The sequence below is a fragment of the Erigeron canadensis genome, chromosome 2 (assembly GCF_010389155.1).
Source record: "Erigeron canadensis isolate Cc75 chromosome 2, C_canadensis_v1, whole genome shotgun sequence".
NCBI classification, from domain to species: Eukaryota; Viridiplantae; Streptophyta; class Magnoliopsida; order Asterales; family Asteraceae; genus Erigeron; species Erigeron canadensis.
In genome coordinates this window covers 5,288,642-5,304,950 of record NC_057762.1, presented here as the reverse complement: position 1 = coordinate 5,304,950, position 16,309 = coordinate 5,288,642, and the positions used below count along the sequence as shown (strand labels likewise).

The following is a 16,309-nucleotide window of genomic DNA, read 5'->3' as shown; positions in this document are numbered from 1 at the left end:
ATTTATCTTTTTGATATGAAAGAAAGACCTACTAAAGCAAGTCTACACTACACAAAAATATAATCCCTCTTATTATTTCCTACTTTCATCTCCAAACTCCCCCTTTTGATTTATTCAAAGGTAAATCTTAATTTTAATTTCTTTAAATATATATTAATATTAATATTGTTTCGTTCTTGAATCATTATTATTATTATTATTCAATTTTTAATATCTAGGGTTTTTATTTTCCTGTTTATACTATTGTTATTATAGATACAATATTCCCTATATATTATTTCATTCAGTATAAAAGAAGATGCAACAAATATTATGATAACGATAGGTTGGTATATTAATTAGCCCTTTTTTTATGTTTATAATTTTAAGGTTATGAAATTTTAATGAAATATGTATAGAAAATAATATGTGAATTTTGTTTCTAGCTACGCCTATACGAATGCTCTTGAAATACGCCCAGAGGCAGGATATGTGTTTTTAATATTTATGTGCATTACGTTGCGGATCTTGTATGAAGTTGCGACTCTACGACGCTTCATACGTGCAATGTGTGTTTGTGTGATATAATGTAGCTTAATTAAGTCAATCGTTTTATTATTTAATGATCCTGACGATATCTTTTCTAGATTTGAACCATGGGTCAGTCACTCGGGTGTGTTCAAGTGGAACAGTCTAGTGTAGCCGTGAAAGAACATTTTGGCAAGTTTGATAAAGTACTTCAGCCTGGTTGTCATTGTTTGCCTTGGTGCTTGGGGTATAGGTTGGCTGGTAAATTGTCGTTACGTGTCAATCAGCTTGATGTTCGTTGTGAGACTAAGACAAAGGTCTTTTTCTCTTTTTTTTAAACCTTTTCTTGACACAACTTTGATATTATGTTTATCTAGTGCTTAGTTTTTTGAAGCTTGATCCAATTGTTATTGTTTCGTTTTAGGATAATGTGTTTGTGACCATGGTCGCGTCTGTCCAATACCGTGCCTTATCTGAAAAGGCTTCTGATGCTTTTTATAAACTCTCAAATACAAAGCAACAAATTCAAGCTTATGTTTTCGATGGTGAGTTGCAGATATCTTATGCTCTTTTCTTATTTTTGTCTTATCTGTTCTGAAAGCCTGATTGTTCGTTAATGTGTTTAGTGATTAGGGCTAGTGTGCCGAAGTTGCTATTGGATGATGTTTTTCTGCAGAAAAATGAGATAGCTAGAGGTGTGGAAGAAGAGCTTGAGAAGGTAATATTTTGTTTCCTATGATAGTTAGTTATATTTCCGCCTTTAAAGAATACAAACATAACTTGTGGTCTTGTAACTGTGTGATGCCTCTTGACCTTATTGTTCTTATTATGCTTTAGGCCATGTCTGGTTATGGTTTCGAGATTGTACAGACTTTGATCGTTGATATAGAACCCGATCAACATGTGAAGAGATCCATGAATGAGATAAATGCAGGTAAATAAAATGTTATCTCTGTTACATTAGTAGAGGTGGTTAGTTCTTCCCATTTTTAGGAGAATGTGTTAATCCGGCTTACTATTGTTAACGGGTCAAATATGTAACAATAAAATTGTTGGCCAGAGAGTAGCCATGTCAAATGGGTTAAACAGTTTAAAAACCCCTCAAAGGAAAATATGTGCTAAAAAATGGATATAACAAGCTTTTGTCATAATCTCTTATATATCAGCTTTTTATAAACTTGACACTATCTTTGTGGTATTATGGTTTTTTATACACCTTTAAATTTATTTCTTTTCAATAATACAAATAATCGTAACAGCTGCTAGAATGAGAGTTGCTGCAAATGAAAAGGCAGAAGCTGAAAAGATTCTGCAAATCAAGCGAGCAGAAGGGGAAGCAGAATCCAAATACCTATCTGGGCTTGGTATCGCCAGACAACGCCAAGCTATAGTGGACGGTCTTAGGGACAGTGTGCTTGCGTTTTCTGAAAACGTGCCAGGAACATCAGCCAAGGAGGTCATGGACATGGTGTTGATCACTCAATACTTTGATACTATGAAAGATATAGGGGCTTCAACAAAGTCAAATGCTGTATTTCTTCCCCATGGACCTGGTGCAGTCAAAGATATCGCGTCACAAATCCGCGATGGTCTCCTTCAAGCTGAAAATGGCAAAGCTTAGTTTACATGTTGGTCATTGAAATGCCTGAATACATGACGACTCAAGTTCTCTATGAACATATAGGACTTTTTACGATTAAAGATGCATATATTGGTATGATATGGGTGTGTATATAACTGTTACTATTGTCTATGGATATCTGTTTGCTCATTTTGATTTGAGTTGGTAAGCGTATCTCTAGGTACGGCTAGTGTGTATGTAATTGTTTTTTCATATTATTTTATGTTGGTTAATGAAAACTTAGAGGTTCCGAGTTTAAAATTACATTTACGTTAAGTTACCAAGGTACACAGATAGGTCTACTCTTTACAAGAACCGTGAGAAACAAAAGAAGGATATGTGCAGTTTTGCTTGCTTGGCATAAAATAATCTTCTCATGGAAAAGTATAATTGACTAACACCATATACAAAATAACCTTCTCAAGGAAATATATATTTAGAAACTAATTAGCCCCAATGGCACGTTACAATAATTGTTTCATGAAATAAAAAACTAAAAGCATCAACCTCGACCACGACACCTGAAAGTCGTTACATTGCCAGCCAATTGGATAAGTGATACCTTTGAATCGGATTAGAAATTTCCTAAACTGGTATTTCAGTTCAAGATATAATAATTGGTCAGGGTTATATTTTGATGGTTGGGTCCACTAATCAATTTATGTATGTGAAATAATTGCTCAACTCTACTTTGATAACCTGAAAATGTTCATAAGCACAAGATTTGAAAACAGCGTCCAAGCTTCAATTAGGTCAAGACGTCAAGTAGCTTTGACACCCAAACAGGCAAATATGCAAACGTTTAAGCATCAACCATCAACGAACAGGACAGATTAAAACAAAAGCAATCTAACTGGTAAATGCATCCGCACCACATCGATATAAGCAAAAAACACTTTTTTGCATGAACAGTACTCAATATTCGATCAAAAGAAAATTCCAAAATTAACTTCCGCAAATATATCTACTACCCATGGATAAGTAGAGAAACTAAGGCTCCTTAAAACTGTTAAGAAATTATTTCTACGTCCAAGAGAACCGACAAAAGTTTGAACAGAGAAAACCTTTCGGTTTCAGAGCCGGTTAAAAAAAACAAAACATCTCATGGCTTAAGGGCCAAAGCAAGACCAAACTTGGCACTCTTGTCAATGGCTCTGGTATCAACTTCTCCTGAAATGGTAAATAGAGATTTGGGGCGCCACTCATGCTGGATAAGAGCATTAACTTTGCCTTGGTTGTTGATGCGAGCCTTGACTGTGGTCAATGGGTCCAAAGCATGTTGAGTCCCAACTGTGATTGTGTTTTCATTGCTTGAGAAGCAGTGGTTCACTTCTGCACCCACTGCTGTGTTGGTCAAAGGCTTCACGGTATGGTAATATGATGCATTGAGAGAATCACCCTTGTCATTCCTGTATTATATAATTATGCGTAAATAACAAATGCTAATGAAGCAAATCCATTAAGTTTAGCTAGAGTTGATACAGTTCAAACTCAAAAGGTTCAATGCAAAAGTTAACAAAACTAAAAAATGGACTCCAAAAGTCAAAGTGCCAACCAAATGACTGCAATGTTTTGTATTCACGATAAAAGAATTGGAAGGTAGTGGATTTGATTTTGTTATAAGATTCACAATAATCGTTGATATAAAACATAGTCATTAAGAACGAATTAGAATTACTCACAGGGTCAAAGCAGCAATAAGGTCAGCATTGGTGAAGCTAATCCCAGCATTGTACTTGGTAAAGTTTCCAGTTTTGGTGTCGAAAGATACATCAGTTCCGATAGCAGTAGCATTTGTTCCCACCACACCAGAGAAGTTGACAATAGGGTTGGCAGTCAACCCAATACTTGTGGAGATTCCAGCATAGTCGTGCAAATATTGAAGTTCCAACTACCAGTAGACAATCAGATATTCTAAGTATTACCATTTAACTCCCGTGAAATAAAGAATGCAATTTAAAATGTGCATTTATTCCTGCATTCGGGTTGATTCAAAAATAACAGTCTTCAAACCAGAATAAGTCACAACATACCTTTCCAGATCTTTGATCGGGAACTTTGAAGCTAAGGATCGCCTTCAACCCAGGAGCAGGTTCATCGACCGCAATGGTTGTAGAGAGCTACAAAGTAATGTTGCAATGAATCAGCAGATTTATAAATGATAGTCAAACAAGCTATCCAAGAACCAAAGGATAACCACAAAGATAAGATTCAGATAACTTGCTGAAAGCAATACAACATGGAGCAATAAAAATTAATAGCACCAAGGAAAACAAACAATAAACATCATCAGCTGGGAGGGCTAATCCATCTCAGAGAGCTTCCTGCGCACTTAATGCTGAATGTAAAATACATTAGCTAAAAGTTTAAAACATAGAACCCAAGAGTAGATACCATGATGCTTAACCTCAGGTAAAGTACACATATAAAGGTAATCATGGACAATGTGGTATACATGAAGCCAAATTTTCATCCAAAGAAAAAAAAAACTGACACGGTCCAGACACTAGGCGATCAATAAAACAGTTTCATTCTTCCAACTTTATTTTTCAAATTTTTTGAACATAGCTCCTTTCATATAAACTTGCCACATGTCCAAAAGAAGAGATAAGAGAAGCTAACACTTACAAAAAATTTTTCCTATTTAGTCATAAGTTTCTTACTACCTATAATGATTAGTAAGAATTGATAGTAGCCGATTAAAATATGCCAAGTATAGCTCTACATACAAAAGAGATAGCGTGTTACTCCGTGTAAGTAAAATGTACAGCTCGATCGTAAATTGCTTATGTAACAATACTATAGACCAACAATTATTTCTTTGAGATAAATCCAATGAGTATGAAAGACCACTATTATGAATCCAATATCTATAAAAAAGAAAACAGTATTTTTCAAAAAAATTTTAAAAAAAAACTGATAAACATGTGAGGCCATATAAGTTTTGTCACATACAATTTGGAGAAGAGCATCAAGCAACCCAGGTATCTTTGCTAATAATGATATTGTCAATGGAGCATCCAATTATTATTCCAATCTTTGGGATTCTCGCATCCCCTTAGTTTACACATAACATATTCAACTTGATAAATTCAAAAGTTTCAATAACATAATACTTCGAATAGAGTCAAAACAACCTTGATATCAAAAACATATCAATACCTAAAACAATATCACTAAAGCATTAAGACTATGATATATACATAATATATAATATAATAAGATATAAACAAGAATTAAGAAAGATTATAAAGCAAAAAGAAAATTATAACTAACGAGCAGTAGATTGATTGTCATACGTTAGAGTTTGTGTCCACTTTGATATCAGTAGTGACATTGTTCCTCTTCAATTGGGTGTTGACATCTGCAAGAAACAATTCTCCTTTCTTTGTCCCAGATGATGTGATTGCCTGCATATTGTGAAATAAGTAAAGTTATTCTAGTGGAATAATAAGCTCTGACAAAATCAAAAAACAATTGTACATAGCTTAAACATGACTTCAGAATGCGTATTCCATGACACTATATAAAGAGATATGCACGATATCCAAAGCTAAAAGACACAAATGCAGCAATCGAACTGAGAACATATGGGGAAAATCTATAGATCAAATACTCCCAAATATGACTACATCCATACATACGAAAGGATAGTTCAATTTAATCGAAATTTCAGCAAATATGTTATTCAGATTTCCACATTGAAATTTTAATTTCATCATACATGTCAACAAAAATACAGTAACACACACTTGAAAATGCAGACAGCGAATATAGTCAAATCTTTAAATCATTACATTAAAGCCTTGAGATTAATATATCCACTCTAAACATCAACCATAACCCAAAAAGGAACACTAAAAAAACGATATTAAACCACGAATACCCATTGAAGAGAGTGGGGACTAACACCAACTTTTCAACAGACATCTTTAACTTTATTTGTCAAAAGAATCAGATACTCCAACTAGATATATAGAATATATATATAAATAAAGCAACTACACAATTTAACAATTTCTCATGTCTAGCTTATGTGATGCACACACTTCTTATTAAAAATCAGGCCCAAAAAAACAAAACAAAAAAAATATTATAAATCTATAGAGTTAAACTTAAATAATAACTATTTTAACACATTCAGTTACACCATAAAAATATCTTTTATCAAAGTTATTAGTACAAAATCTACATTTACCTATTCCACAATGCATGTCAAGCTATTCTATTCTAATAATTTTTATCTAACTCTTGATATATACAACAAATATATGTGTGTGTACATATAGAGAATATAAAAGCATAATCAATGACACAGTAAAATGCTAATATAAATCTAAAATTATCAAAATCACAGCTAATCAAACAGATCAACAAATACAATATTATATATGTATTTATGTATATATACACACATATAGACACATATAGAATAATAAATAAAAAAAATAAAAAATAAGCACTTACAACACCAGTAGGTGAGAAAGTGGTGATGGTGAACTTATGGTCAGCCTGATAATCCCTGTTTAGAAGATCTTCATTCACAAATTCAAAAAAAAATCATCAATAAATATAGATCTATTTAATTAATTATAGATACATCAATCTATATATATATATATATAAATATATACATATTATAAATTATTATAGAGATAAAAATGAAAGAAAAATAACCTCTGGTTTTTTTGCCAATGTCAGTGTATAGACCTGGACCTTTAACCATTTTTGAAAAAAATTAAGAGATTTTAAAAGAAAATTAAAAGAGATTTTGTGTGTGTGTGTGAATGTTGAGAGCTAATGATGAAAGAATGAGATATTTAGTAAGATTTATAGGTGGGATGGGTTAAATAAAATAAAAATGGATGAAAGAATTGGGGAAAAAGAAAGAATGAAGCCCTAACTTTCTGGATCGTTGGATTGAGATGAAGCGGTAGTTTGTTGGATTTCTGGCCGTTAGATTTTAAGGACTTAGGTTTTGGGTGTGGAACTGATTTTTCTATTCTAATGTTTTCTTGAAGAAAAAGATAGGATTGGTATTTTTTTTTTTAATTATCATGTGTGTGATTTCAAGATTGTTTGTTTATCTATATACTTTTTGATTGACTAGCACGTTACCCGCGCAATGTGACGGTGGTCGTGACAATGCCGTTGTAGTGGGGGGCCGGGTGTTGGTGGTGGAGACGGCGTCAAGTGATGTGGATAATTGATGTAAATGGTTAATGAAAATATATTAAAGAATAAAGGATTGGTAGTGTAAATTAATCATTAATGTTATAGGGTAGTGTATGTTGAAATATTTTAAGGGGTGCTAAGTGAAAATATTACATATTTTCAACACTTTCATAAATAAAATGGGCTATTTCTTTTATAATATAGTATAGATTAATACTAGTTTAATACCAGTGTTATTACTTGTGTAGCAAAAGTATAAATCTACCCATAAACTAAAACATGATTGATATGTTCTTAAAACAATACGTGTTATAATTTGTGATCGACATGTGTCGTTTTATTTTATTTATTTAATTAAATTAGTTTTTTTAGTTGTATATAAATTCAATTTTCTTATTATACTCAAATTTAAACTCTAACTATTGGCTTGACATGTGTCGTTTTAATTTATTTATTTAATTGAATTAGCTTTTTTAGTTGTATATAGATTCAATTTCCTTATTAGACTTATAATTAAACTTTAACTCTTGACTTATGGATACAAAACACATTATAACCTTGTTTTATTGATCGTTTTCTCGTTAATAAAAATATTTCTTTTTTTTTTCTCAATTCTTCAACTCCTATTGTTTATATTATTTATAATAGTATGTTATTAACATGAAGACCTAACAAATTTGACTTTACGGTTCGAAATCACCAGACTATTTACCGTCATTCAGTATGCTTACAAGATCCGATTTTGATGTGATTATAAAAATTTAAGGTAAATCCAAAACTCTAACTAAACATATATTATATCTATCATTACTATTTATTATTATTTTGTTTCGATGATCGGTTTACTTTAACCGCAATTTATTTCATACCCACAAATCATATATGTGACATATTCGAATTTCTTTGTGATATAATCAATATAACTACCGTACATAATACAGGTATTAGGAATAGTATAATACGTTTAGCGATTATTCGAATGACATAATTTTGTGATTGTTACACAATATTTTGAATTAAAAGAGATATCATGGATTCTTATATTATCTTTAAAAAGACTAAATTTAAGCTTTAATTTTTCAAGATAGATTAACATATAATTAGTTGATAACTAGATTTCAGACCCGTGTCAAATACACGATTTTTACAACTTTATCAAGTATCAATATAAGAATTTGTATATTGAATAAAAAAATTATTTATATGTTAAATATAAAAATATACTTAAAAATATTAAAATGTTCAAATCTTAATACTGAATGCTAAATCATATCAATGCTAAAGTCTAGAGGTGTGGTAGAGTTTCTTTTGTTCAAACCCTTCCAGATAAACAATATCTTAACTTTGATTACATAATTGACCGAGTTCTCATTAATATTTTGCTAAAAAGTAATTTTGTTTTCGTTAGCCATGACTGTTAAGAAAAATAATATTAGCAGCTGGTTCATGGGGTTTTTAATGATTTTGTATGTTGTTATGTTATTTGTAGGGTTCAGTTTATATAAGAAGATTATGTATCCTACATATAGTTTAATTCCAATTACTGATAACAACAATGATTATCCTAATTATAATCTGATTTCATTTACTAATAATTAACAATAATTATCCTAAATATAGTCTGATTATAATTACTAATCCAAATGTGCTATATTTTACTATTTAGATAAACATTATGCAATAAAGTATTAATTTTTAAATAAAGGGTTGAAAGTGTAAATTGGTGATAAAAACCAAAAAGTCTAAATTAATTTAGACATGTGTTGAATTAATCAATTTGAATAAATTGAGAGCTGTGATTGATCAATTGATGTTAGATCAGTTGCCTTTTAGTATATATTGATGTTATCAGTTGCCTTTTAGTATACATTAAGATAAGATATTATATTATGTAACGCTGGATTAAACCCGGACGTTGTCCGGGCCTAACTAAAAACGTATATAAAAAAATATATAAAAACACTTACAACATTATTCATAGTTTATGGTATTATAAAAACTATCAGCTTACAACTTATGTAAATAATAAGATTATGATCTATGAATAATAAATAATCACTTTCTCTGTCTCATGTTAAGTTTCTTAGTTTGACTTTTTGAGTATTTTCTCTAAACTTTTACCGTAATTATTTTTCTTTGTGTTATATAACACTTGATATAACATATATGAATTTTTTTTGAACGACGTGCTTGTTGGTTAGTGGTTCGAGCCCCTAGTAGTGACATCTAAGTGGACAGTATGCTAGCGGTTGGAGCCCAAAGACACCCTTGGAGACCACGGGTGTGATAACATGACCAACACGCGTCTGAAGAGGTAAATGCCAAAAACCATGGAGAATTGAGATTCGATTTCTGGTCTTCAAGCCAACATCTCTTCCCCCAGAACCCCAAAGAGGGCCCAGGTGGCCACTTGATCTAAGCCCAAGTAATCTATAACCTATGATAACATATTGAGTTTTAAATATATTTTTCATTGATATAACTTTCATTAACAAATATATAATTTACAATTAAAGCCTGAAGAAAAAGACTTGACTAGTTAAAATAGGACAATTAAAATGAAACAAAAGGAATATTATTATTATAAAAATAATTATAAACATTACTTGAAATACACACTATGACATAAGTAGTATATTATCTTAAATTAATTATGTATATTAGTACTTTTTGGTTTAATTTTATTTTTTCTTTCTTGAAAAATAGCAAATGTATGAGATCGGGAAAGTTGAATATAAAAGTGACAAGTTTTGAAAAAATAATAATAAAGACGAAAAGTTCTAAAAAACAATTATATAGACAATATAGATTTGGATGACATTTACTTGACAATAACTAAATCAAAATAATATGTAGAAGTGACAAGTAAGTAAAAGCATTAGTCGTCAAATAAAAAGTTATGTCACATAAGTAAAAATTATCATCTCTTAGTTATATAGAGATGCTTGAGATTTTGATAATTAATATTAATAAATATAATTAAAAATAAACCATATTATTTAATTATAGAAGCAAAAAAGTTTGATTAAAGTGTTAATTAATTATTAAGTAAAGTTAAGAAAGGGGATTCGCAGCATGTGACCGTAGTTCTCGAGCGAACAACCGAAAAGATTCTGGAGCATTCTCAGGAGTCGGTATTCTTCGTCCAAAGATTATAGTACCAAGTACCTCTTGGCCACATTCCAAGTTAAAATGGAGGAGGGGAGCAACTTATACGGATGGAGGACTTCTAAAAGGTAGCAATAATTAGTTAAAAATTTAAAATGGGGAAAGGTGAGGGAAAAAAAATAAAATAAAAGTGGCTGGTTACTTGTACTAAACGCCCAAAGCAAAAATGAACCCTAGCAGAAAACCCCCTAAGTCGCCTATGGGGTCCGGCGTTGGTAGTAACCCGGTAGCAACTTAGATGTGGTTCGCTTCATTCGACTTTATCTATATCTATACTCACTTAATAAACAAACTACATCACCCCTCTTTTAACACCTCTACCTTTAAAATGTCTTTTATGCCCTCCTAATTTACACTACCCTATTTTTTCTCCATCACGCTCATTACACACACATACGTTCATCCGATTTTCGATTTTCTCTCCCTCCCCCCTTCTCTGATTTTCTCCCCCATAAACACCATCCACCACCGCCCCAAATACCACCATCCACCGCCGCAATCGACCTTCTATGTACGCTATCCCCCCATAAACACCATCCACCACCGCCCCAAAAACCACCATCAAACCACCATCCACCGCCGCCGACTTATTTTTTTTTCTTTTTCATCGCCGTCGCCCCACAAACCACCATCAAACCACCGACGTTTTTTTTTTATTCCACGCTTCATCGTGCGGGTACAACGCTAGTCTAAAGATGTATATTTAAAATTTATGTGTTTCAACAAATATTTATGAGGGGTATAGATTAAACTACAAACTCATTTTGTAGTTGCGGAACCATTTATAAGCAAAAGGAAAAATTACTTAAATGGTTCAATATAGAAGTATTTATCTAGATTTAGAAATCTATAAAAAAATTTTAGTTAGTCAATTGTTTCTTACCACCTAAAAATAAAATCAAATAAATAAATTATAAAAATATCAATTGTTGGTTCATAAAGTTGTACTTGTTATTTTTATGTTGATTTCATTTTTTTCTCCAAAACTACAATTGCAGTAAAAACATATGTTATCCCTTCTTGATTTGGGTATCTCGTTTGCTGATCGTGGTGGTAATGTGAGTTAGAAACTTAGAATGTAGGAAATATGCAGTGATTTCATTGCTAGTCGGTGCAAGTTAGACACATCATACTCTCAATAATTACCATTACATTGTTTCTTTTAAATTTAAGTGTTCAAATATTATTGTTTTCTAGACTGCGATAGTTATCATGTAAATGTTGTCTTAAGATTCTTTGATCGTCTCTATTCTCTACTATACTAGTTTTTCGGTTGTATAATGTAGACCCATTTACGAATGAATGGGTTGCACATATGGGTAAATCTATCAAACATGTAATTTAAAAAGTAACGTCAAATGGACCAACAAGTCGATATTTCAACCGAGGTGCATTTAATCATTTATAGTATTAAAAACTCTCCAAGTCATCTTCATCTTACTAATAAAGAGTATGATTATTGTAATAATGTTAGTTATATAAAGAAATTCGAAGAACTATATAATTAGGTGTTTTGGGGACGCTCAACATGGCATTTGCAATTCAAGAAGATTTATACATGTAGTTTTTACAAAGTTTAAGTCAATATTTTAATATTGACATTATTTAATTGGATGATTTTTTACTTACTAAAAAAGTTATTAAAAAAGTTAATGTGGTAAGAATCAACTAACCAAATGGATAAAAATAACTTTTAGTGTCTAAATATAAACATAATGCATGATGAAAAAGATTTGCATTTATAATCGTGTTTGTTAGACATGGGTTTAACAAGGTGGCATATTTATCTTGGGTAGGCATTCAAACTTCAAAGTCGATTGTTTATGTATTCTACATGTTGATAGACGACGTGGTTTGTAAAAAGTGAATAAAGGAGGACAGAGAAAAGACTTAGAATTTGTCAAACCCAAGTACCCAACTATGTAAAAAACAAGTCTAAGTAAAAGTTATTTGGAAAAAATCATTGCTCAGCAAAAACAAGTCAAGTAAAAAACTCAAAAGCCAACTTATCATGACTTCTTGAAAAATGCTTTTTAAAAAGACTATTAAGCATAACATTTTTGGATAAAAAAAGGCTTAATAGCCTTAACTAAGCACAATAAACTAGAAACCAAAACATGGATGAGCAAAATTTCTCATGTTCCGGTCCCATTCCGATAACATCCTAATACTGGTACCGAAAAGTGGTACCGAATTTTAGGTGGAACTGGGACCAATATCCATTTTTTATGATTTCCGGACATAAGACCATGTTTTGATGATTTTTGGGATTGGTATTTATTGCCGGTAACCTAAACCGGTACGGGACGATACCTATCTCATGACCATCCTTAAGCAAATGAAAAAGCTATGCCAAACATCCCTCAAATAAATTTGTACATTTATAATCGTTAGCCTATTATGTACAAGTATTAATTTCTGATGAACTTGCAAGAAAATCAATTGCTAAACTATTTTAAAGTTCAATGCTCGCCCATAAGCATATGTTTGAAGACACTACTACACTACATGATCATATATCAAGATGTGAAACAGAAACTTTTCATATATAACTGAACAGTATCTATTTTCAGATAATAATGGCCTATTAAGTAAACCCCAAACCCAAAATCTGAAAACAAGAATGCTTAATGGATTTAATGAACGTCTTCAGTCTTCACATTAGAGTTCCATACCTTCAAAGTATAAGCAGTATATATAGTTACATAAAGTTTGCTAATATACTAGACTGTTATCAATGTATAAAGAAGCAAGCTAGAAATAAATATGTAGATTTCTACTTCTGATGCTGCTTCAAATGCTTCTAATAATTAAATACTTATGTTAAATGAGTAACACTTAATTACTTTCTAAGAATGTAGAAAATGCACCTGCCCGAAATCACACTCAGAACAACCCATTACAAACACTCTTTGAAGAATAGAAGAATAACATTCTGTTATATGTCAATTATATTCGAGACAATCGTTCCTATGGAAGAAATACCTCTCAGATGGGACTGTTAGAAAATTCTTGCTGGGAAACTGTTTGGGCACTTTTGATGTACATAAATATTGCATAATGCACGTGCGCCAGGCCAATTCAACATAAAAAACTCGTCCATGTTGTAGGACTTCATGATTGCGAATGAAGATCAATGGGTGGTACCATAAAGATATCCAAGAGGGGGCACAACTAAATAAATCCATGGATAAAAAAAGTATTCAGCTGGGGCAAAATTTAATGATCCATAAAAATAATCTAAAGGGCACATTGTCCCCCTCCCCCCTTCTTTCTTTGGTACCGCCTCTGAAGATCATGGTTCCCTTTTGTTCTTGAAGTTGAAGATATACGTGCTTCTGACACAAATAGAGAAGGCAATGTTGTAGCTGAAGGGGGGGGGGGGGGGGGGGGGGGGCGCTAAAAGCCGCATGTTGGATGCCAAAGTGAAGATACAAGTTCTCAAAAGAATTGGCAAAGGGGCATGATGGGTGAGGGCAAAAACACGTGCCACGGACACATTCTTTATCATGTTCACTCTTGCTGTAAGACATCAGGCATGGTCAGTTCGCAACCATTCTTGGCATTTTTGCATAATATCATCTTGACTGATTCGGTGACCTTCTCAAAACCTCGGCAATGGCTAATAGCTATAACCACAACAACAACATATACTTCAGCTTAGAGCAACAAGAGGAGCAACCTAGATGGCCATTCTCACACTGCAACATCGTAAATCAAAAATCAACTTTCCATAGCTGACACCACATCACACAGTAACAAATTATTCCTAGCATAATACAATGACCAGTTAATCAATTACTCGTACTATCTAATTATACACTTGTAGGTTGTGATGGAAAACAGAATACGCTTTGTAGTGTGTTGGATAAAGGTCGAAAGATCTATCTTGCCTAGAAATGGCTAACTAGGGGTTGTAATAAGGATTGCCTTTGTAAGAAGCGATGTTGAAATAAATAGGAAGAATCATAGTACCAATAAGGGAGTATACTGAATCGTCAAACCCGGCCAAACAGGGCAAGCAGGCCGCAACTACTTGACAGAATGATAAAGAACCAAAAGTTCACATATAAGAATAACATTTGTGGTGCACTTTAAGTTGGACGCAATGTTGAGTTACCAAATGCGAAAAGTATCATATGTTTCGTTTGTGTACAGGAGTTGGTGAACAAAGGAATTCAAACTCAATTGTTAAATATATTTGAAGTACTTTTTAGTAATGAAATAATCCAACTCCTTATTTCTTCTTAACTAAAAAAATGATGTTAAACCGACAAACGGGCCAAACAGGACCAGCTTGCACGGTTTGACCCAGTCCAGCCAACACATTGCACGCTTCATTGGTTTTAGTTATAACTTTCTAAACCCAGAATATACAGTAACACAGAAACACATTAAAACAAGACATAATACCTGGAAGATGGGGTGCCACAATAGCTCGAGACAAATCGAGCAAGCCAACATGAAAGGATCACTAAGCACCACCTTTAGACAACCATATGAACTTTCATCGTGGTCCCAATTCAATTTTTCCTCTGTCTCAATGGGTAAGACACGTGTACGTATGCAGACAGATAGAGACAGAATTCCACTGTCATCCGCAAACTCAGATGAAACTGTTAGGTAATTCTTTATGGGGGCATCTTTCATCGAATTCTTGTAGTATATCATTGGAACAGACTTTAATGAAAGAGATGTATCCATGCTTTCAGCAGTGAGTTCATATGCAAAGTTGTTTTTTAATGTGCTATGACCGATACACACAAGATAAAAAGTCCGTCCATGTTTTTGAACATCCTGATTGAGAATGAACAACGGACTTCCTGATTGTTCTTGAAGAAACAATTGCTTTTGATCCATATCTATGGAAACAGTGAAAGGGGCGTTGTAGGTGAAGCGGGTGATGCATTCTCTGTGGTCGCTAGTGAAGTGGAGGTACAGATGCAAGCTAGAACTACCATAGGAACACGACGGGTGAGGGCAAAAGTATGTGACCTAGCAACACATTTCTTCATGATCGCTTTTTTTAAGTGTAAAGTGTTGTCTTATCGCAACCATTATCAGCATATTTGCATATTATAGAGATTAATTCTAGCAGCTTCTCAAGACCTCGGCAACAGCTACTAATTAGCATGCAGCAACAAGAGCATTTGCTCTTAACCTTGGAGCAGCAGGAGGAGCATACTATATCGAATTCACAACTTATAAAACAAAGCAAAAACATCATAAATTTTTTTATCAAACGGCAATAAAACCAGAAATTCGAATTCACAAGCTTAAAAACAAAACAAAAACATCAAAAAGACAATTATCAAGCCCATAATTTACGGTTCATTAGATTTTTTTTTTTTTTTGAACAAATCTATTAATTACTACACTACTCCAAACACAACTATTACCCGATGCTAAGGATTGAACCTTGGTCTACCCCAACAGACACAAGCCTCTACCATGTGGGCTAACCCCACGTTGGCTCATAAGATGACACGTTACAACAAGGGGTAGAGAAACAACTCTAGTTGAAGAAAAGTTTAGAGGACATTTTTTAAGGACGAAAAACATAAGAATGTCCACTTATTAATGCAGCCATATGTGCAGCACCAAATGTGGTTCAACACGTATGACAACCAATAGAAGACAAGTCATTACATAGAAATAGAAGGCAAGCAGACAACAAGCTACACACCTACATACTCCTTATCATATAGCAAAAGTAAGACGTTACAAACTACATTCTTACATCGTGACGTCATAACATTACTCTGCATGACCCGTTGTGTCTTTCTAAGTAGCTCAACGGCCTCATTGAGTTCTTGTACCATATAAGGCAGTTTTCAA

At 32.7% G+C, this 16,309-nt stretch overlaps 2 protein-coding genes across 2 annotated transcripts; one reads left to right on the top strand and one right to left on the bottom strand.

Moving 5' to 3' along the window:
- LOC122586976 (hypersensitive-induced response protein 1-like) lies at positions 1 to 2,278 on the top strand. Its single transcript, XM_043759026.1, has 6 exons — positions 1 to 120; positions 627 to 824; positions 932 to 1,052; positions 1,134 to 1,225; positions 1,345 to 1,441; positions 1,767 to 2,278. The coding sequence occupies exons 2-6, from the start codon at positions 636 to 638 to the stop codon at positions 2,126 to 2,128; spliced, it is 861 nt and encodes a 286-aa protein (XP_043614961.1). The 5' UTR covers positions 1 to 120; positions 627 to 635; the 3' UTR covers positions 2,129 to 2,278.
- A 732-nt stretch (positions 2,279 to 3,010) lies between these two features.
- Positions 3,011 to 6,955, bottom strand: LOC122588813 (mitochondrial outer membrane protein porin of 34 kDa). The gene is made up of 6 exons (XM_043761020.1): positions 6,806 to 6,955; positions 6,596 to 6,663; positions 5,428 to 5,538; positions 4,162 to 4,248; positions 3,811 to 4,019; positions 3,011 to 3,537 (listed from the first exon to the last, which is right to left on the bottom strand). Exons 1-6 carry the CDS (start codon positions 6,852 to 6,854, stop codon positions 3,231 to 3,233), a joined length of 831 nt encoding a protein of 276 aa, XP_043616955.1. The 5' UTR covers positions 6,855 to 6,955; the 3' UTR covers positions 3,011 to 3,230.
- Between the last annotated feature and the right edge of the window lie 9,354 nt (positions 6,956 to 16,309).

What these genes read in the sequence shown, in the direction of transcription:
- LOC122586976 (XM_043759026.1), top strand. Translation starts at nt 636, where the DNA reads ATGGGTCAGTCACTCGGGTGTGTTCAAGTGGAACAGTCTAGTGTAGCC. An exon ending in TCAAGCTTATGTTTTCGATG is followed by an intron (nt 1,053 to 1,133) that starts GTGAGTTGCAGA and finishes TAATGTGTTTAG; the next exon opens with TGATTAGGGCTAGTGTGCCG. An exon ending in TGGAAGAAGAGCTTGAGAAG is followed by an intron (nt 1,226 to 1,344) that starts GTAATATTTTGT and finishes ATTATGCTTTAG; the next exon opens with GCCATGTCTGGTTATGGTTT.
- LOC122588813 (XM_043761020.1), bottom strand. Translation starts at nt 6,854, where the DNA reads ATGGTTAAAGGTCCAGGTCTATACACTGACATTGGCAAAAAAACCAGA. An exon ending in CTTTCTCACCTACTGGTGTT is followed by an intron (nt 5,539 to 6,595) that starts GTAAGTGCTTAT and finishes CACAATATGCAG; the next exon opens with GCAATCACATCATCTGGGAC. An exon ending in CTTATTGCTGCTTTGACCCT is followed by an intron (nt 3,538 to 3,810) that starts GTGAGTAATTCT and finishes TATATAATACAG; the next exon opens with GAATGACAAGGGTGATTCTC.